Here is a 19,010-nt window from a genome sequence, read left to right on the forward strand (position 1 = left end):
ACTTTCCTTCTTCTTTTTCTTCCCTTTTCTTCATGAATTCCTTGGGGATTTCCTTGGGGACTCAAGGATCCTTTTCTCAACAATGCTCTTCTACTATGCTATGTACAAAGGCCTTCTAGTCTTGTCTCTCCTTGATGCTTGGTCATTGAATATGATCAATTTAGCCTTGTTTTGCCATGAAAATGCAAGATTCTTACTCCTTTCCTACCAAGGGATCAAAATCTCAAAGAATATGCAAAACAAAGAACTAAAGATAAGAAATGACCCAAATAGGCGCTAAAAAGCATAGAAACAATGGTAATTCAGGGGCTAAATATGCGCCAATTATGGTCGCATCAAATATCCCCAAACCGAACCTTTGCTCGTCCCGAGTAAAGAGGTGACAAAGACTAGGACCAATACTAACCTAACCTAATAATAATAGCCGATATGAGACAATTAGCGGGTCTCACTCCGCCCCTTCAACTCACAACAAGACAACCATGAGGTAGGATGCCTTCTTGCAAGGCAAGGTGGGGCTTGCCAAAATGGCGACACATCCAAACATTAAGCACACAAAAACACATAATGGATGCATCTACAAAAAGAATAGCCACTTTCCTCATCTAAGTGGCGGAAATTATCTACAAGGGAAGCAATTCAAGGGTACACAATCCTTCATAGATGCAATTTGTTCAAACTACTAAGCCTAGAAGGATACCAATAAATCACCTCCAAAAGGTGTCAAGCTAGAGTACCTTTGCCCTCAATCGTTAAATGCTTTTGTCAAGAGTAGACTCCCTATGGTGTTAGAAACACTGGAGGATCGCGGAATTCCCCCTCTTGCCTAGACAAGAAGAAGGGTCGTCCCCTCTCTACCATGCACAAAAATGGATACGATGGATAAAGGGATCGATAGAATTTGAGTTTCATTTGGGAGTTTGCTTTTGTTTGTTGTTTTTCCCCCCAATTTCTTGTGGCATATAACTTTTTGAGAACACTTTCTTAGCCATTCTTTTTGATTTTTGGCTTTTCAATACTTGACAATTTTTTTGCATTTCTTTCTTTTTGAACATTTTCAAAGTCACCCCAATTAGTAACGAGGGTGCCTTGTATTTGAAGCTTTAGGAGTTCTATTTTTGCTCCTCTTTTCATTTGATGCATTTTGCAAACTTTCTTTCACTTTTCATTTCATTGAACTCAAATTGATTTCTTTTTGTGCCCATTCCCTTTGATGACAAAAATATGGTAGAACATGGATGAATGATAGAAGTATGCATGGTTTCAAGGGTCACCTTGGAATAAACGGTAGCCAAGGAGTTATCACACCACAAGGTACTCTTGACTAGGCCTTAAACCATGGGTCAAAGGATACTAGCATGACACATCCTAGGGTGTTTTACAAGTATTCTAACAAGCAAAGTCTTAAGAATAAAAAGCATCTACTAGGGCCTATATACACTTGTCAAGCTTCCCAAGTAGACGGTTTCGCAAATTTTTTCTAACATGCAACTACATGCCATGATGCAACTAGCATTTATACATCCTAATGCAAATGATTCTACCAACTAATATCCCAAATAAACTAGATGCAATCCTAAGTTCACATTGTTTTACCGCATCAATCAAAATAAAGCCACATAGTCATTAACATAAAGAGGAAAAAGGAGATTGGAAAGATCATACCATGCGGTCTTCAATATCCTCATGTCTCGGATGTGGCGTAGTCAATCAAAGTGAACAAGGATAAAACAAACACAATATATACAAGACAATACATACAAAGGAAATGAACTTGTTTTTGGTTTTTTCAATTTTTAAATTTTTATGATTTTTGAAATTTTTTCAATTTTTATGGTTTTTGAATAAAAGTTAAGTGTTAGAATTCCCATCCCCACACTAATATGGGCATTGTCCTCAATGGCCAAAATGATGGAAATTAAGCAAAGATGATGCATGATTTCTATACTAAATGCAATTCTACACTAAGCTATACTACATGATGCATGGTTTTTGTTATGACGGAGAGGATAATTTAAATTACCTCCCGTTGCGTATGCATTAACTTCCCCAAACCAAGTAAGACACTATTGCTAATGTCAAAGCATGGGGGAGTTCATGCACATGCTATGCTATGCATGAAACTAGATTGTCATTTTGGATTTTCAAAAATGGGAACAATAAAGAACACCTCAAAGGAACCGAGGTGTGAGTCCTTTGATGTTGCTAGGACTAAACCAACAATGATCAAAATGAAATAAAATACAAAGAGATATAGACAAACCGTGGGAGAGTAGGAATCTCCAAGGCTAGTCTTCCATCATGCTACTATCACCATCACTTCCCTCATGAGAAGTGGTCAAATTGCCACTTTCCTTGGCACTTTCTTCTTTGCTTTCCTCATCACTATCTTCCTCATCATTATCTTCACCATCTCTTTCTTCATCTCCACTTGCTTCTTCCTCAATGTTATCATCAAATTCCTCATCATTTCCAACAACCTCATTGCCTTCCACCACGTCCCTTGATGCACCCGGAAATAAGGCTTCTCTATCCGCCCAACTAGGCAAAGGACAAGATGGATCAAGGAGTCCTTTCCTAGCTAGATGTAGGAGGGGAGGATATTGAGCCAAGTATGCATTCTTCCGATCTTCATAAGCTTGCTTGTGCATGGCTTGCATAAGAAGAGTTACATAGTCTTTCCCAATTTCAACTCCTTGCGGTTTGAACTCTTCATAAACATAGGGGTAAGGTGGTATAACAATGGAAGAGGAGGGAGTTTCATGATCACCCTTTTGTTGTTGAATGATGTACTCGGCTTCCTTGGATAGGGGAAGTAAATAGTTGGTCCGGTGGACACTAAGACGGCAAATCTTTGCGGGTAAAGTGAATGATCGAGCCTCACTTGTAAGCCACCCATACTTGGTATCAAGGGGATTGTGAGCAACCCACTTAAACTTGTTAATCAAGGTGGACATATCAATAAGATGGCCACCATCCTTAGCCTTGTACTTGCTATCCTTATTGAAATTAGGATCAAAGTGCTTGGCTAGGACCGTGACAAGGCCGCCATTAACAATTACGGTTTGACCCTTCTTCCCACTATCTACATGGAGCCATCTATCAACCAATAGCCTCAAAGAATTGTAAGGCTTGGTGTGAATTCTTCCAATATTCAAAGTTGATTCAAGGAGAATAAAATCGAGTCCCGTGAAATGATTGGTGTCTTTCCTAACAATTATGGTATTTCCCACAACTTTGTGCCATATTCTTATGCCCGGATGATGGACCAAAAGAGCACGACAAGCTTTAAAATCTTCAAATTTCTTCCCGGCGATTGCCTCCCAAAGAGGCTCGGGATCATACTTCCCATATTGCTTATAAAATTTATGTTCATCGCTAAGACCCAAAATTTCACCCAATTCCGGAAAGGTAATGCGTCTACTAGTGTTAGCTAGACGAAACTCAATATTTTCCCTATTCTCAACTTTTGTCACTTTTAAAGAACTTAAGAATTCCAAGACAAGGGAGGGGTATGTTACTTCCTTCATTTCAAACAATTTCTTTAAACCCATGGCATTGAAAAAGACTCTTGTTTGTTCAAGAACACCCAACTTCTCTAAAGCATCTTGGCATATGAATTTGGTGGATTGAATTTGTTTCATAGCAAACTTGACAAATGTATTTCTATGGGAATCGGAAATGAATGTTACCTCCGGGTAATGCAAGAGTTGATTAATTACCGGAGTAGAGGGTGATGCTTCCATAGAAATTTGTTGAGGTGGTTGCACTTCCAAGCTTGGTGTTGATACCACCATTGCCAAAGCCTTCTTCATTTGTAGAGCTTTTTGCCTTTGAGAGAGAGTTGTAGTCTTTGGTGCCTTTGCTTTTGCTTTTGTTGCTCCCTTTGTTCTTGCCATTTGATGAGCTAACCAAGAAAAAGATCAAAAATCTTCAATTTGTAGAATGCCCAAATCGATTTTGAAGGTGAAAGGCTTTGCCTTTATGAGAACAAAAATCAATTCAAAGGTGAAGATTTTGTTCTTGGTTTTGATTGTTAATGAAGATGGAGTGATTGATTTGTTATTTGAAAGATGGTTTGATTTGATTTTGGTGAGTTTTGTTGAGGGTTTTTGTTTTTGAGATGGAGAGGATGAGGGTTTTGATGTTATGGGTAGTGTTTATGAGTGAATGAATGAATGAATGAAGGTGGGGTGGGTATTTAAAGAACTCGACAATTTTAGGACGCAGGGGCAATCCGTGCGGATTAGGCGCAATCCGCTCGGATTCTTCAGCTTCAAATTTTCAAAAATCCCGCCTAAAGACGGGCGGATTCTGGGGAATCCGCTCGGATTCTTCTGAGATGAGACGGGCGGATTTCGTGCAGGACGGACGGATTCTTGTCCAGAGATTTTTCTTTGTTTTTCTTCAGCTGCAAGACGGGCGGATTGTCCACAAGACGGACGGATTCTGTGAGACGGGCGTCTTTCCAGAAATCCGCTCGGATTCTTCAACAGTCAAGAATTTGCAGTTTTCAGCTCAGCCCAAGACGGGCGTCTTCTCATCAGGACGCTCGGATCCTCTGCAGACGGGCGGATTCTTAGTAATCCGCTCGGATTGGTCCTTGTGTACACGGATTCAGTTCCATCCGTGCACCAACGCATTCCCTTATCATTCTTTCTTTCTTTCTTTCAAATCTTGTGTTCTTCATTGCGGGGGCACTACTAAGGCATGAATAGCCTAGGCAATTGCCATCCCCACACTAAGTTAAAGCACTACACATCAATTAAAATCATTAGTCCCTCCCTCACTTCTCTCTTTTCATGACAATTATTTTGATCAAAGTAAATAAATCCAAAAATGACAAAAATGCAATACAAAAATTAAATGTAAGTTAGGGAGTTAGAAATATTTACAAGTGGTGGTTTAGGGAGGACTCCACCAAACTCTCATTTTTGATGAGATGTCAAGGGGGCATGTTCAAGGTGTTGTTGATGTTGCTCAACACCTCGAAGAAGTAATTAAAAGCTTGTTCATTGTTGTGGTAGAGGTCCTCAATAGACCGTGGCCCTTGTTGTTGATCATGATCGATGGCATGCCCAATGTAGGGATTAAAGATCCCTTCAAATTCGTCGTCCCAAAGACCACAAACTTCATTGAGTTGATCATTGAAAATCTCTTGCTTGGATGGAGACAACTCTCCCAATTTCTTCTCTTGGCCAATGAGGCCATCTTCTTCTTCCTTGGTTGATTTTGATGAGCTTTGCAAGCTCTCCTTTTCACAATTCACTTGCTCTTTGAATGGAGCATCTTCAACTTTCTTCCTCCATTGGAGTTCCGATTTCTTCTTTTCATCTTTTCGGCTATAATGATCAATCATGAAATATGGCTCATGCAAACGAGGAGCTCTCATGGTTTTGTCAAGATTAAAAGTTATGCTTTCATCTCCCACTTCTAGAGTGAGCTCTCCATGTTTCACATCAATCACCGCACCCGCGGTGTGTAGGAAAGGTCTTCCTAAGATGATTGGAATGTTGGAATCTTCCTCCATATCAACTATGACAAAGTCCACCGGGATGAAAAACTTCCCAATTCGCACGGGGACATCTTCCCATATCCCTAATGGTGTCTTCGTCGATCTATCGGCCATTTGAAGAGTGATATTGGTACATTTAAGCTCTCCCATTCCCAACCTTTTACTTACCGAGTATGGCATGACACTCACACTAGCCCCTAGATCACATAAGGCTTTGTTGATCGTTGTGTCGCCAATGGTACACGGTATTGAGAAGCTTCCCGGATCCTTTAATTTTGGAGGTGAACTCCCTTGAAGAATTGCACTACTCACCTTAGTGAAGGCGATAGTCTCAAGTTTCCGGATTGACTTCTTCTTTGTGAGGATATCTTTCATGTACTTTGCATAGGCCGGGACGTGATTGATTAATTCCGTGAAAGGAACTGAGACTTCTAAGTTCTTCACAATTTCCATGAACTTTCCAAGTTGATCATCAAATTTAGGCTTGGCTTGACGACTTGGAAAAGGAAGTCTAATCACAATGGGCTCCTTTTCTTTGGCTTTGTCTTCATTTTTCTTTGAGCTTTCTTCTTTTGATGATTCCCCTTCTTGCACCACAACTTCATTCTCACTAGCTCTCACAACTTCATCCTCAACTTGCTTCTTCGGTGCTTTATATCTTGTACCACTTCTCAAGTGAATGGCACTAACCGTTTCATGCCTAGGGGGGTTACTTTGTGGTGGTAATTGCCCCTTTTGTCTTGGTGAGCTTGAAGATGCTAGTTGGGTCAATTGTGTTTCCAACATCTTGGTGTGAGCTAGAATGTTGTTGATGGTGGTATCCTTTGCTTGGCTATCTTTTTGCATTTGGGTGAAAAATTCTTGTTGATTTTTTTGCATTTGAAGGACCGCTTTTTGGACATCAAAACTTTGGTCATTGTGGTGATTGTATGGATTTTGATTTTGGTAGCCTTGGTTTTGATTGAAAAAGGGTCTTTGATTTTGATTTCTCATGGGTGGTGGAGTGTATGTTGTTTGAGGGTTTTGAACATTTTGGCTTTTGTATGAGAGATTTGGATGGAACTTGGTGTTTTCATTGTAAAAATTTGAATAAGGGGTACCACTTTTGTAAGCTTGGAAAGCATTGACTTGCTCGGTTGTTCCCTACATTCACTTGAGTCATGACCCAAGGTTCCACAATTCTCACATATCCCGCTTGGGATTGATGAGGATGCCGTCATGGCATTGACATGATGCTTTGATGATTTTGAGCTTTCCTCAAGTCTAGCCATAGCTTGTTCAAACTTCAAGTTGATTGTGTCAATGTGAGCACTAAGTTGAGCACCCAATTGAGTAACGGTGTCTACTTCATACTTTCCTCCTCTGGTAGCCTTGCGAGGCCTACTATATTGTGAATTATGGACCGCCATTTCCTCAATCTTGTTCCATGTTTGATTGTCATCAACTTCGGTGAACATTCCATTTGATCCCATATTGAGAATGTTCCTTGAATCTTCATATAAAACATTCCAAAATTGTTGCACCAAAAACCATTCGCTAAGTCCATGGTGAGGACATGAGCGACAAATACCTTTGAACCGCTCCCAAGCTTCATACAAAGACTCTTCATCCCTTTGCTTAAAACCCGTAATTTGAGCTCTTAGCATATTGGTCTTCTCCGGTGGGTAGAATTTTTTGTAGAAAGCTAGAGCTAGCTTCTTCCAAGAATCTATTCCAAGGGTGGCCTTATCAAGGCCCTTCAACCATTGCTTTGCGGTGCCGATTAACGAAAAAGGAAATAAGACCCATCTTATTTGGTCTTGAGTCACGCCCGTTTGAGAGATAGCTTCACAATAATCACAAAATGTTTCCATATGAGAATGAGGGTCCTCACTAGGCATTCCCCCGAATTGGCTCCTCTCAACTAGTTGGATGAAGGCGGACTTGGCAATAAAGTTTCCGGTAAGATGTTGTGGGGTAGGAGTACCATTTGGTAAATCCTCCTCGGTGGGTATAGAGTGTGACGAGAATTTAGGCATTGTAGGTGGATTTTGTGTGGTATTGTTTAATGGGTTCTCTTCTCCTTCTATTGCGAAAGGATTGACAAACTCACTAGTGGGTTGAACAACTTTACCAACACCTCCCAAATTCCTCCTAACAAGTCTCCTATTATTCGTCAAGGTTCTTTCGATTTCACGGTCAAAAGGTAACAAATCTCTTTGTAACCTTCTAGACATGCAAAATATCAAACAACTCGAAAACAATTAGAACAAACCTTGAGGAGTTTTAAATCCCCAAGGTGAAAAAGACACAACTAAAAACAATAAAAGAAATCCTAAATCAATTAAACACCGTCCCCGGCAACGGCGCCATTTTTGATCGAAGCCATTTGGTGTTCGAAATTAAGCATATGTGGTCGTTGGTCAATGGTCGATACAAAACACAATTTATACTTCACAAACAACTCTACAATTAGTAAAGAGGCAAGTAAAGGTCGGATCCCAAGGGACGGGTATTGAAATGAAGATTCTATTGTAACTAGTGGTGTCTAGGGGTGTCACAAATTGGGTTGATGTAGAAGGTTACTAAACTAAAATAGCAATGAAAATAAACTAACAAGATAAATAAAATAAGGGTGTAAACAATTGATTAAAAGCACTAGGGTGTCATGGGTTCATAGGGGAATCATGGGATATGATCATACAAACATGTTCTCAAATTATAAGCAAGCAATTATTGTTGTGATGGATTGAGTTGGGTTATATCTTACAATCCTAGGAAAGTTTGGGTCCCGGAGCCGAATCTCTTGGATTGTACAACACCTACAAGTCGACTTAATCTTCCCTACTTAACACATGCATGGTCTAACAAGACTCGAGTTGGGTTATGTCTTACAAGTCAAGTTGAAAGGATAGAAGATGATAGTAAATGCAAGGATTCATAGGCTTAGCATTTCATCAAATATAACATGTGCATATATTAAGATCAAAACAAGCAAGCAAATAAGATATGAAAGCATATTAATTTAAGCATGAATCATTCCCCATGTTGGTTTCCCCTAATCACCCATTAAACCCTAGCTAAGAGACTACTCACTCATTATCATATTGATCATGCTAGAAAGGTTGTCAATCATACTAACATAATGAAACATGATGAATAAATGAAAGTAATTAGCAATAATTAAAAAGGGATTAAGAGATTATACCTACTAATGATTCCAATAATAAAGCAAGAATAATAGAAGTACTTGAATCCTAGATTGAGAGGTTGTCAATCTCCCAATAATAACCCAAATAATCTTCAATTACCCAAAATAAAGTAAGAACTAGAGAGAGATTAAAGAACTAAAACTTGGATTAAAACTTGATTAATATTTGATTACAATATTGAAGAGAGATTTGATTGATATTAACTATACTAATTATTGATAAGAAGAACATGCTCCTCTAATTAGACTAATGGGGTATTTATAGTGAAAATTAGGGAGGATGCATTAGGGTTAACTAAGGGCTAAACTAGTAATTACACTTTTTAAGTTGAGCAAGGAGCCTCCGGGATTATCCGAGAGAAGGGCTTCTCCATTTCGTAGCTTGAAGAACGAAATCTGTCTTTGTCTTTGTGATCCGTGCGGGCCGGGAGTCGGGACGGCCGGATCTCTGATGGACGATCCGAGCGGATCAAGGAACAAGACGCTCGGACTGGGCATGGGGAATCCGAGCGGATTCCCCGGTGAGGACGCTCGGATTGGCGAGGACGGACGGATTCTCTACAATCCGTTCGGATTGTAGTTCAGCAGCTTTCCTTCTTCTTTTTCTTCCCTTTTCTTCATGAATTCCTTGGGGATTTCCTTGGGGACTCAAGGATCCTTTTCTCAACAATGCTCTTCTACTATGCTATGTACAAAGGCCTTCTAGTCTTGTCTCTCCTTGATGCTTGGTCATTGAATATGATCAATTTAGCCTTGTTTTGCTATGAAAATGCAAGATTCTTACTCCTTTCCTACCAAGGGATCAAAATCTCAAAGAATATGCAAAACAAAGAACTAAAGATAAGAAATGACCCAAATAGGCGCTAAAAAGCATAGAAACAATGGTAATTCGGGGGCTAAATATGCGCCAATTATGGTCGCATCACTAATCCCCACTATAAATACCCCATTAGTCTAATTAGATTAGCATGTTCTTCTTAGCAATCTTTAGTGTAGTTAATATCAATCAAATCTCTCTTTAATCTTGTAATCAACATTTAATCAAGTTTTAATACAAGTTTCATTTTCTTAATCTCTCTCTTGTTCATCCTTTGTTTTGGGTAATTGAAGATTATTTGGATTATTATTGGGAGATTGACAACCTTCTAATCTATCATCAAGTACTTCTATTATTCTTTGCTTTATTATTGAAATCATTAGTAGGTATAATTCTCTTAATCCCTTCTTAATTATTGTTAATTATCTTCATTTATTCATCATGTTTCGCTTTGTTGGTATGATTGACAACCTTTCTAGCATGTTCAACATGATAATGAGTGAGTAGTTTCCTTAGCTAGGGTTAATGGGTAACTAGGGGAAACCAACATGGGGGATGATTCATGCTTAAATTATTATGTTTTCATAGTTTATTTGCTTGCTTGTTGTGATCTCAACTTATGCACATGTTATGTTTGATGAAATGCGAGCCTATGAATCATTGCATTTTTTACCCATCACCTATCTTTTCAATGTGACTTGTAAGACATAAACCAACTCGAGTCTCATTAGACCATGCATATAGTTGAGTAGGGAAGATTAAGTCGACTTATAGGTGTTGTACAATCTAATCGATTCGGCTCCGGGACCCAAACTTTCCTAGGATTGTAAGATATAAACCAACTCGATCCATCACAACAATAATTGCTTGCTTATATTTTGAGAATATGTTTGTATGATCAATTCCCATGAATCCCCAGTGCCTTTTATCAATTGTTTACATCCCTTTTTAATCATCTTGCTTGTTTACTTTTATTGCTATTTAGTTTAGTGATCTTCTACTGCAAACCCCAAATTATGACACCCTTAGACACCGCTAGTTGCAATTGAAAATCTCATCTCAATTCGCGTCCCTTGGGATCCGACCTTTACTTGCCTCTTTACTAATTGTAGAGTTGTTTGTGAAGTTATAAATTGTGTTTTGGTCTAGGTGCTCCTAACGACAAGTACCGAAAAATAAACCTCCATCGTGAGTCCGACCAGATTGTGGATGTCATCCGTTGATTTTGATAATGGTCTTTGAAGCCAATGGCTTCAGAGCCCCCAGTTTCAATGGGTCTAAAGGCGAAGCCTTTAGATCCCCCAGTTGAAGTATTTCCTGTTACATTTGAAACATGGAAAACAAATACAACGATAATCATATTATCGTATAAGCACACAGTTAGATCATCGATCTTTGAAAGTTGAAACCTTTTGATAAACTAAGTCATCGACCCGAAGCTCGGATTTGAAACAACCATTGTTGAAATAGGCCTTAGGCCTGGATTTTGAAAAATATTTTCATGCTAGGGATGTATTGCTATTTGGATCATCGATCCTTGAAAAAGGATTTGAAATTGGGCCATCGACCCGGATAAGCATTTTGAAATTGGATTTGAAAATGGGTCTCCGACCCGGATAAACATTTGAAAATAGAAATGGAAATGGAAATTTTGAAAATGGAAATGAAAATGGGTCATCAACCCGGATAAACATTTTGAAAATGGACATGATCATCGATCTTTGAAAAAAGTTTTTTGAAATCCCGATTTTCAAAAGGGAAAGGATAGGGTAGACTCGATTTGCATTTTGAAATGCGACAAAAGGGTGAGACTCGTGACTGACGTGGGCGTAGCCCGCTACCTTCGAACAAAAATAAAAATAAAAAGCCGTAAGTGTGTACGGGTTTTAACTCAAACATTTTGACTTGATAAGGGTAGAAATGTAAATTAGCCGTTCCGACTTTAGAAATGTGACAACAAAAAATCCGCGCAAGGGATGCAGAAGGATAAAAATCCGGCTGAAGGGTGCCGCGGCCTCCCCCTTGAACGAAAGCATGGTGGTCAATCCTAGTTTAGGCAGGTTTTCCTATTTCCCTTAGGTTTCCTGAATTCCCTCAGTTTCCATATTTCTTCAGGCTTCCTTATTCTCCAGGTTTCCTTATTCTTTCAGGTTTCCTTGTTCTAGGTATGGCTCTTCGATCACCTTAGATTATTTGATTGTTCTGCCCTCCCCGAGAAGTATCATGTGAGGCGTTGTATTAGCCGGCCTCTGAGGTGTAAATTGAATAGGTCGTCTTCTTATTGGCCTGAAGTGCTGACTACTGGTGTAGGGTCCCATGTTCGGTGGGTCTTACCCGGGCTGGCTATAGACTCTTTCACATGCCTTTCTGATGCTGACAAGACAAGACATATTCCTTTATTGGGTTTTGATCACCCTATCTATATTTATCCGGACCCTGTTCTTCGACAATTTGGCCGGCCACAAATGATTCACTTGATGGAAACTGCCCCAGGTCTGCCCTTCAAACTCACTCACTATCATTGCCAGGCGTGGATCTATGCCTGGAACCGCAGGACCTTATGGCGCGTGCCCAAGCTAATTCCCTCTACATGGGTGTCTCCTTCATATTTAAGATGGGTCAAATAAAATTCCCCCAAAATGAGAAGAAAACTCCAGAAGGATGATGTTGTAGACTGGAAGTACCATGAGGAAAGCTTAAAAAATCGAGCATTCTTTGAAATGAATTTAACTGCGACCGAGTCTGAACCTAAGACAGACAAAAACCCTGAAGATGATCCTAAGGTCTCGAGTGTTTGGAAAAGATTGGGGGTAAAGGCTGATGATGGGCCGACATTGGCTAAGAGGTTGGGTCCCTGACCAAGTGCAAAAGACAGACTGGGCTCGCGTGAAAATACTGCAGTTCCTCCGAAGAAACGGGCTAGAGTGATGATGGGTGAGACTTAGTCTCGTGATGGTTTACATGACTCGGCTATATGAAGGATATGTAGCTATTATATTATGTTTTATTATTATTAGATGGTCTAGACACTATGGGCTTCGCCCTGAATTATTGAAATAAAGGAAATATTATTTATTAGAAATCCCCAGTTTTGCATTTAGAATTACATTGTTTTGGTTGTACTCTTTTAAAGAGTTGCCTACGTATCTGCTTTTCAACAGAATCAAACGGGGTTCGTAGTTCATAATTCATAATACGGAGACAACGAATGTCAGATTTTGAAACTAGACTCAAATACAAATGCAATCCGAATTTTATTTCATAACATTTGAGAATGAGGTCTTTAGGGATAGTATTTTTTCAACTGGTCCAGATTTGTAGGATTCGAAAAGTCGTTTCCATCTAGATCAGTCAACCGAACCGCTCCTCCTGTCAGAAATCTTTTCACCAAATACAGGCCTGCCCAATTTGGTTTAAATTTACCCCTCGGGTCGACTGGCAGTAGTGCACGAACCGATTTCCACACCAAATCTCCTTCTTTCATTTTTCTAGGTTTCACCATCTTATTAAAAGCCCTTTCTATCCTTTTCTGATAGAGTTGAACCTGATACAACGCGTTCAAGCGTCGTTCATCTAGTAAAACCAAAGAGTCATATCTAGCTTGGACCTAATCTGCTTCTGGAACTTGGCTCTCAAGTAATATCCTTAGGGATGGTACCTCTAGTTCTATGGGCTGAACTGCCTCCATCCCATAAACCAAGTAGTACGGGGTTGCCTCCGTGGCTGTTCTGATTGAAGTTCTATATCCCCACAAGGCAAAGGATATCTTCAATGGCCAATCTTTATCGTTATCAGACATTTTCCTCAAAATGGTTGTAAGTGTTATATTGGCAGCTTCTACAACCCCATTTGTATGTGGCCTGTATGGTGATGACTTATGGTGCTTGATTTTATACTTTTCGAGTATAACCTCCGTTTTAGCTTGGAAATAGGTCTCGTTATCATTGATGAGTTCGTGGGGTGTCCCATATCGACCAATGATCTCATTTTGAATGAATTGTGCTACTTGCTTTGCTTTTAGCACTTTATAAGACTTGGCTTCTACCCACTTCGTGAAGTAGTCGATTGCGACCAAAATGAAACAATGTCCTCCTGACCCAGAAGGGTTGACCTTTCCGATAATGTCGATCCCCCAGGTTGAAAAAGGCCAAGGTGATGTCATGTCATATAACATAGAGTAGGGCCGTCTTAAAACAAATGGAGGCCCTGTGCGACACGGAAAAATGAGGCCCCAAAATGAATGCACAAGTATATTATACTTCGAGATTTGTATTAAATTTCATTAATGAAAGCTTATAATACGGTGACCAAAAGCGGAGGCCCGGTTCCCAAGCCTGTGATTGCCCGTGGCCTTAGACACCCCTAACATAGAGGGTGGTACATGCTGTCCATTTGCAAATATCTGGCAATTGTGGCAATGTCGAACATAATGCCGACAATCTGCTCCCATTGTGGTCCAGTAATTACCAAGTCTCATGATCTTACCAGTCAACATGTGAGCATTCATGTGGGATACACATTCCCCGTCATGAACCTCCTCCATGACTTTGTCGGCTGTCTTTTGATCAATACATCGCAATAAGACACCTTGCGCGATCTTTTTGTATAGTTGCCCTCCATTACCCTCGACGAACTGGGTCGAGAGCATCCGTAATGCTCGCTTTACCCGAGCATCGAGGTTGTCAGGGTATTCTCCTATGTCTTTGAATTTCAAGATTGATGTGTACCAAGGTTCGATCTCATCTTCCTCAGTGCCATTAATCTCATTTATGTATGATGGTGCCGACCTTCGTTCGACACATAGTGTCATGCTGTCTATATGATCTGGGATGTTAACCAAGACTGCCAACTTAGATAGAGCGCCGGCGAATTGAATCTCTTCTCCGGGTAAATGGATATAGTGTATTTCTTCGAAATACTTTTCCAATTCCTCTATCTTAGCCTGGTAAGGTGCCAGACTATTACTTTTGATTTTCCACGACCCTGTTACTTGGTTAATGACCAAAGATGAGTCACCATGTGTTGGAGCTTGTGTCCTCCACAATTAGTGTGATAACATTTGTAAATCTCTTACAGGTTCACAAGGGTATACTTCGTATTTTAATCAGTTGATTAACGATTACCTAATAACGGTTGGCTTGCTAGAAAGTTTGACGTTATTATCATACAGATGGCGGTAATCAACTGGTCCCTAAAGGTCACACCTATAGGATGTGTTTGAGAGATGTGGTTATAGAAATATAATTACATTGATGCCTTATATGACTAAACAGTTAGTCAGTGTGTTGATGAGACAATTACTTAATGAAGATTAAATAATATTAGTTGAGACGAATTAACTTTCAATTCGTAAATTGAATATAATAAGTTATATTTAATTAAATGTATGTAATGTTAGCTTGGACGAATTAATATGTTTATTCGTAATTAAATGTAATCGGTTATATTTAATATCAACAAGATGAATGTGTCATAGTGGTAATAGTGAGGGTACTCAAACCAAGAGGTCATGGGTTCGATCCTCACTAAATGACAAATTTATATTTAACACATTTATACATTTTTGAAATAACCGAAAATAAGGATTTTAATCCTTATTATTTCGGTTCATATGGGCCGATTTTTGGAAAAAGAAAATCAACCCTATTTCTCCATATACTCGGTTATAAGGAGAGTTAGGAATTTTTCTTTAACCTAATTCTTTTCCCATTCTTCCCTCTCATCTTAACAAAACACAAAACCTAAAAATTAATCAGTGATTTTTGGATCGATTCTAGCAAAATCAAAGGGCATATCTCATATCGTCTTAGGTGCAACTGATAGGCGAATATCTACTTTGATATTGTTCTTAGGCCGTATTTGCTAGGACCTAAGGTTATTTCTTAATCCTTTACGATCTTGTTTATGCATTTTATTTTATGACTAGTAATTCATCATGTTATTATTCGTTATAGTCCTTACAATTAAAGGGATGCATAAAGATAAATCCCACAAGTGGTATCAGAGCCAAGGCCACAAATTTTAATTTTGATGTTTTTCATAAAATTGGATGTTAATAACATTAGGGTTTCGAAAATAAGAAAAAAAAGGTGCTGCTGAAAAAAAAAAATTGCCGAGTGAAAAATTTTTTTTGCCGTTTATTTTTTTTTGTTTTTCTTTTTTTGTTTTTGTTGTTGTGATTTCCATTTGATTCATACATATTATTATTTTAATCAGTTAAGATGATAATAAAATGAATTTGTAGATGTTTTGATTTAATTCGGATTAAATTAAATTGTAAATGGAATCGTCATGATGATGATATAAAAAATTGTTTTTGTTATATAGTTTTGGCATATACATTAATCATGTTTCATTAATTGATATGCTAATCGCGTTATAATAGCATCTATTAACGATTTTTGTTCATCTTAATGTTTTTGCATTTAGGGCATAATGCCGATTTTAAAAATATTGGGACGGCTGTTTTAATTTTTTGCTGTTGAATTTTTTTTCTGTTCGTTACTGTTCACTGTGAGCAGTTCATAAAAAAAAAATTTGATGTGTTTCGGTTTTTAAAGGTAAAAACCGAGTTTAAAAGAAAGTAATGGGCTGTTTTTTTTTTGCTTTGCTGTTTTGCCGAGAAAAAAAAAAAAATTTCCTGTTACTGTTACTGTTCACGTTGGGCAGAAATAAAATTATTTTTTTTTTGTATTTTTCCTCTCGTTTTTGCTGAAAAACCGAGAGAAAAGTTTTTTTTATGGGTTGTTTCGGTTTTTACCGAGATGATTGTTAAAGTTTTTTTTGTTTTGGCTAATTAATTATTGTGAAGCGGTTCATAATTAAAAGACACCTAATTATTTTAAAGCAGTTTAAAATATTGATGGATAAAATTCATATTACAAGTTTAATATGAATTAAGATTAAAATTAATGTGATTAATTGAGGAATTATCACTTAATTTGTTAATTTAAATAGGTGGTTTGGATAAATTAATCAACATAATTAACGAATTGTGTCATGTATGTTTAATTTATTTTTAGTTGATGCATTTTATTTTTGTTGAATGAATCGTTGAATGAATTTATTTACGTTTTTTTTTTTGCAATCGGTTGTAATTTGTAATACTTAGTGTGACCTTAGTCAAATTATGTTTTCGTAATGAAGGAAACATGATTTTTTATGTAATTATGAGATCTCGAATCTCCTCTATTTTTCCTTTAGTTTTGGGTTTTGAAATTAGAATGTAATAAATAGGTTTATTATGTAAATTTATTTATTGTAATTTTCGAAGAAGACTAAAGATGGAGATTGGAGCTCACTCCCGCTACATGGATCAAGATGGAACATCGAGACAAGCTTCTCGGGTCCAAGGATGGATTCCAAACTTGTATTTAATGTTCATTTTGATAGGATAGGCCACACTAGGACTTTATTATTGCTTTTATGTTTTTTCATTCCTATTGCTTTTCATTCACATGATAGTTTATGCATCATATTCCGCCTAAAACCAAACCACCTACTAAAATGCATGAAAATTGACACATATAGGTTGTATGTTAGTTTTCATAGACATACAGATGTCACATGTTTATTAAGCCATCATCTTAGTTTATTCATTCACGCATGCTATTTCTTCATATACCAGTAACTTCTTTATATTTAGACTGATAGCACTGCGCAAACCCAGTAGGCATGCTTCATACTCAGCAGCATTGTTAGTGGCGAGGAGATCTAACTTGATGGATACAGGTACATGTTCTCCCTTTGGTGAAATGAGGAGGATTCCGACCCCATATCCTATGCTACTCGATGCTCCATCGAAATAAAGATCCCACACTTCGTCTTCGACATGAACCACGTTTTCATCTGGGAAAGACCACATGCCCGTAACACTGTCTTCCTCTATTGGATTGTCCGCGAGGAAGTCGGTGGCAGCCCTTCCTTTCACTGCTTTCAAGGGTACGTACTTAAGATGGAATTCAGCTAACATGAGAGTCCATCTCGACATTCTGCCATTTAATACTGGTTTTTCAAACAATTATTTGATTGGATCCATTCTGGAGTATATACTAACACTATAACACATCATATAGTGTCTCAGCTTCTTTGTTGCCCAGACTAGGGCTAGGCATGTTTTTTCTAACGTGGTGTACTTAGCTTCATATTCTAAGAACTTCTTACTGATGTAGTAAATTGCCCTTTCTTCTCTTTCCACAGTTTGGGCCAACATAGCTCCCATCGCGGTATCTGTTACTGTTAGATACAAGGATAGTGGGAATCCGGCAATGGGTGGACTAAGCACGGGTGGAGGAGACAGAACTTCTTTGATCATGTCGAATGCGGCTTGACATTCGTCATCCCACATCTCGTGCTCTCCGACTTTCAATTTCTTAAAGATCGGTTCACATATCATTGTCAACTTCGAGATAAAGCGGCTTATATATTGGATTCAACCCAGGAAACCTCGAATTTCTTTCTCAGTTTTGGGATGAGGCATTTCCATAATGGCCTTGATTTTCAAAGGATCAATCTCAATACCACGGTGGCTGACGATGTGACCCAGGAGCTTCCCGGAAGTAACCCCGAAGGCGCATTTTTGAGGGTTCAACCTCATGTTATATTTCCTTAATCTTTCAAGGAATTTTCGTAAGGCCTTCGGATGACCGTCACGTTCCTTTTATTTCACAATCATGTCATCGACATACACTTCGACGTCCTTATGCATCATATCGTGCAATAACGTTGTCGCAGTTCTTTGGTACGTTGCCCCGACATTTATCAACCCAAACGGCATTACCGTGTAACAATAGGTTCCCCATTGCGTGATAAACGCGGTTTTGTGCATATCTTCCTCGGCCATCTTTATCTGATTGTATCCGGCATACCCGTCCATGAAAGATAGTAGGGCATGATTCGCAGTATTGTCAACCAAGATATCGGTGTGAGGTAATGGAAAGTCATCTTTCAGACTGGCTTTGTTCAAATCCCAGAAGTCCACACACACACGGACTTTCCCATCCTTCTTAGGTACTGGTACTACGTTGGCTACCCAATCTGAATACTCGGATACTTTAATAAACCCGACCTTGAGTTGTTTATCGATTTCTTCTTTGACTATCAAAGACCACTCAGTACGCATTCTACGTAATTTTTGTTTGATTGGTTTGAACCCTGACTTAATTGGGATTTTGTGTTATGTAATTTCCCTATCGATTCCTGGCATGTCTCTGTAAGACCATGGAAAGACATCATTGAACTCATTCAGCAAATCTATGAACCCTTGTTTTTCTGTTGGATCTAGAGTGGGACCTATTTTGAGTTCTCTGGGTTCTAAGGTGCTTCCTTCTTGATGGTTTCCGTATCTTCGATAACAGAGTTTCTTTAGTTGTATTCCTCCAACCCCTTAACCAATTGCGGAGGCGGTACTATTTCCTCTTCCTCTTATTCAACCAGTCCCTTCCCGGCCTCATTCTCAAAGTCATTATTAAAACCAACATTTTCAGAAA

At 38.6% G+C, this 19,010-nt stretch overlaps 1 protein-coding gene and 1 non-coding gene across 2 annotated transcripts; one reads left to right on the plus strand and one right to left on the minus strand.

The window, feature by feature from the left end:
* The first annotated feature begins 7,054 nt into the window (after window positions 1-7,054).
* On the plus strand, window positions 7,055-7,161 carry LOC141602992 (small nucleolar RNA R71). The gene has a single exon (XR_012524893.1). It is a non-coding gene; the product is annotated as a small nucleolar RNA R71 (small nucleolar RNA).
* Window positions 7,162-13,804: 6,643 nt separating this feature from the next.
* On the minus strand, window positions 13,805-18,643 carry LOC141601947 (uncharacterized). Its single transcript, XM_074422254.1, has 4 exons — window positions 18,434-18,643; window positions 17,649-17,893; window positions 17,147-17,513; window positions 13,805-14,464 (listed from the first exon to the last, which is right to left on the minus strand). Exons 1-4 carry the CDS (start codon window positions 18,641-18,643, stop codon window positions 13,805-13,807), a joined length of 1,482 nt encoding a protein of 493 aa, XP_074278355.1.
* Between the last annotated feature and the right edge of the window lie 367 nt (window positions 18,644-19,010).

Source organism: Silene latifolia, chromosome 9 (assembly GCF_048544455.1).
Source record: "Silene latifolia isolate original U9 population chromosome 9, ASM4854445v1, whole genome shotgun sequence".
NCBI classification, from domain to species: Eukaryota; Viridiplantae; Streptophyta; class Magnoliopsida; order Caryophyllales; family Caryophyllaceae; genus Silene; species Silene latifolia.

Excerpts from the sequence above, each read along its gene's own strand:
- LOC141601947 (XM_074422254.1), bottom strand. The coding sequence starts at position 18,643 with ATGCGTACTGAGTGGTCTTTGATAGTCAAAGAAGAAATCGATAAACAA. Across the intron at positions 17,894-18,433 it reads TACCTCACACCGATATCTTG|AAATTGAAAGTCGGAGAGCA; the intron begins GTTGACAATACT and ends CCGATCTTTAAG. Across the intron at positions 17,514-17,648 it reads TATGAAGCTAAGTACACCAC|AATGTCGAGATGGACTCTCA; the intron begins GTTAGAAAAAAC and ends ATTAAATGGCAG.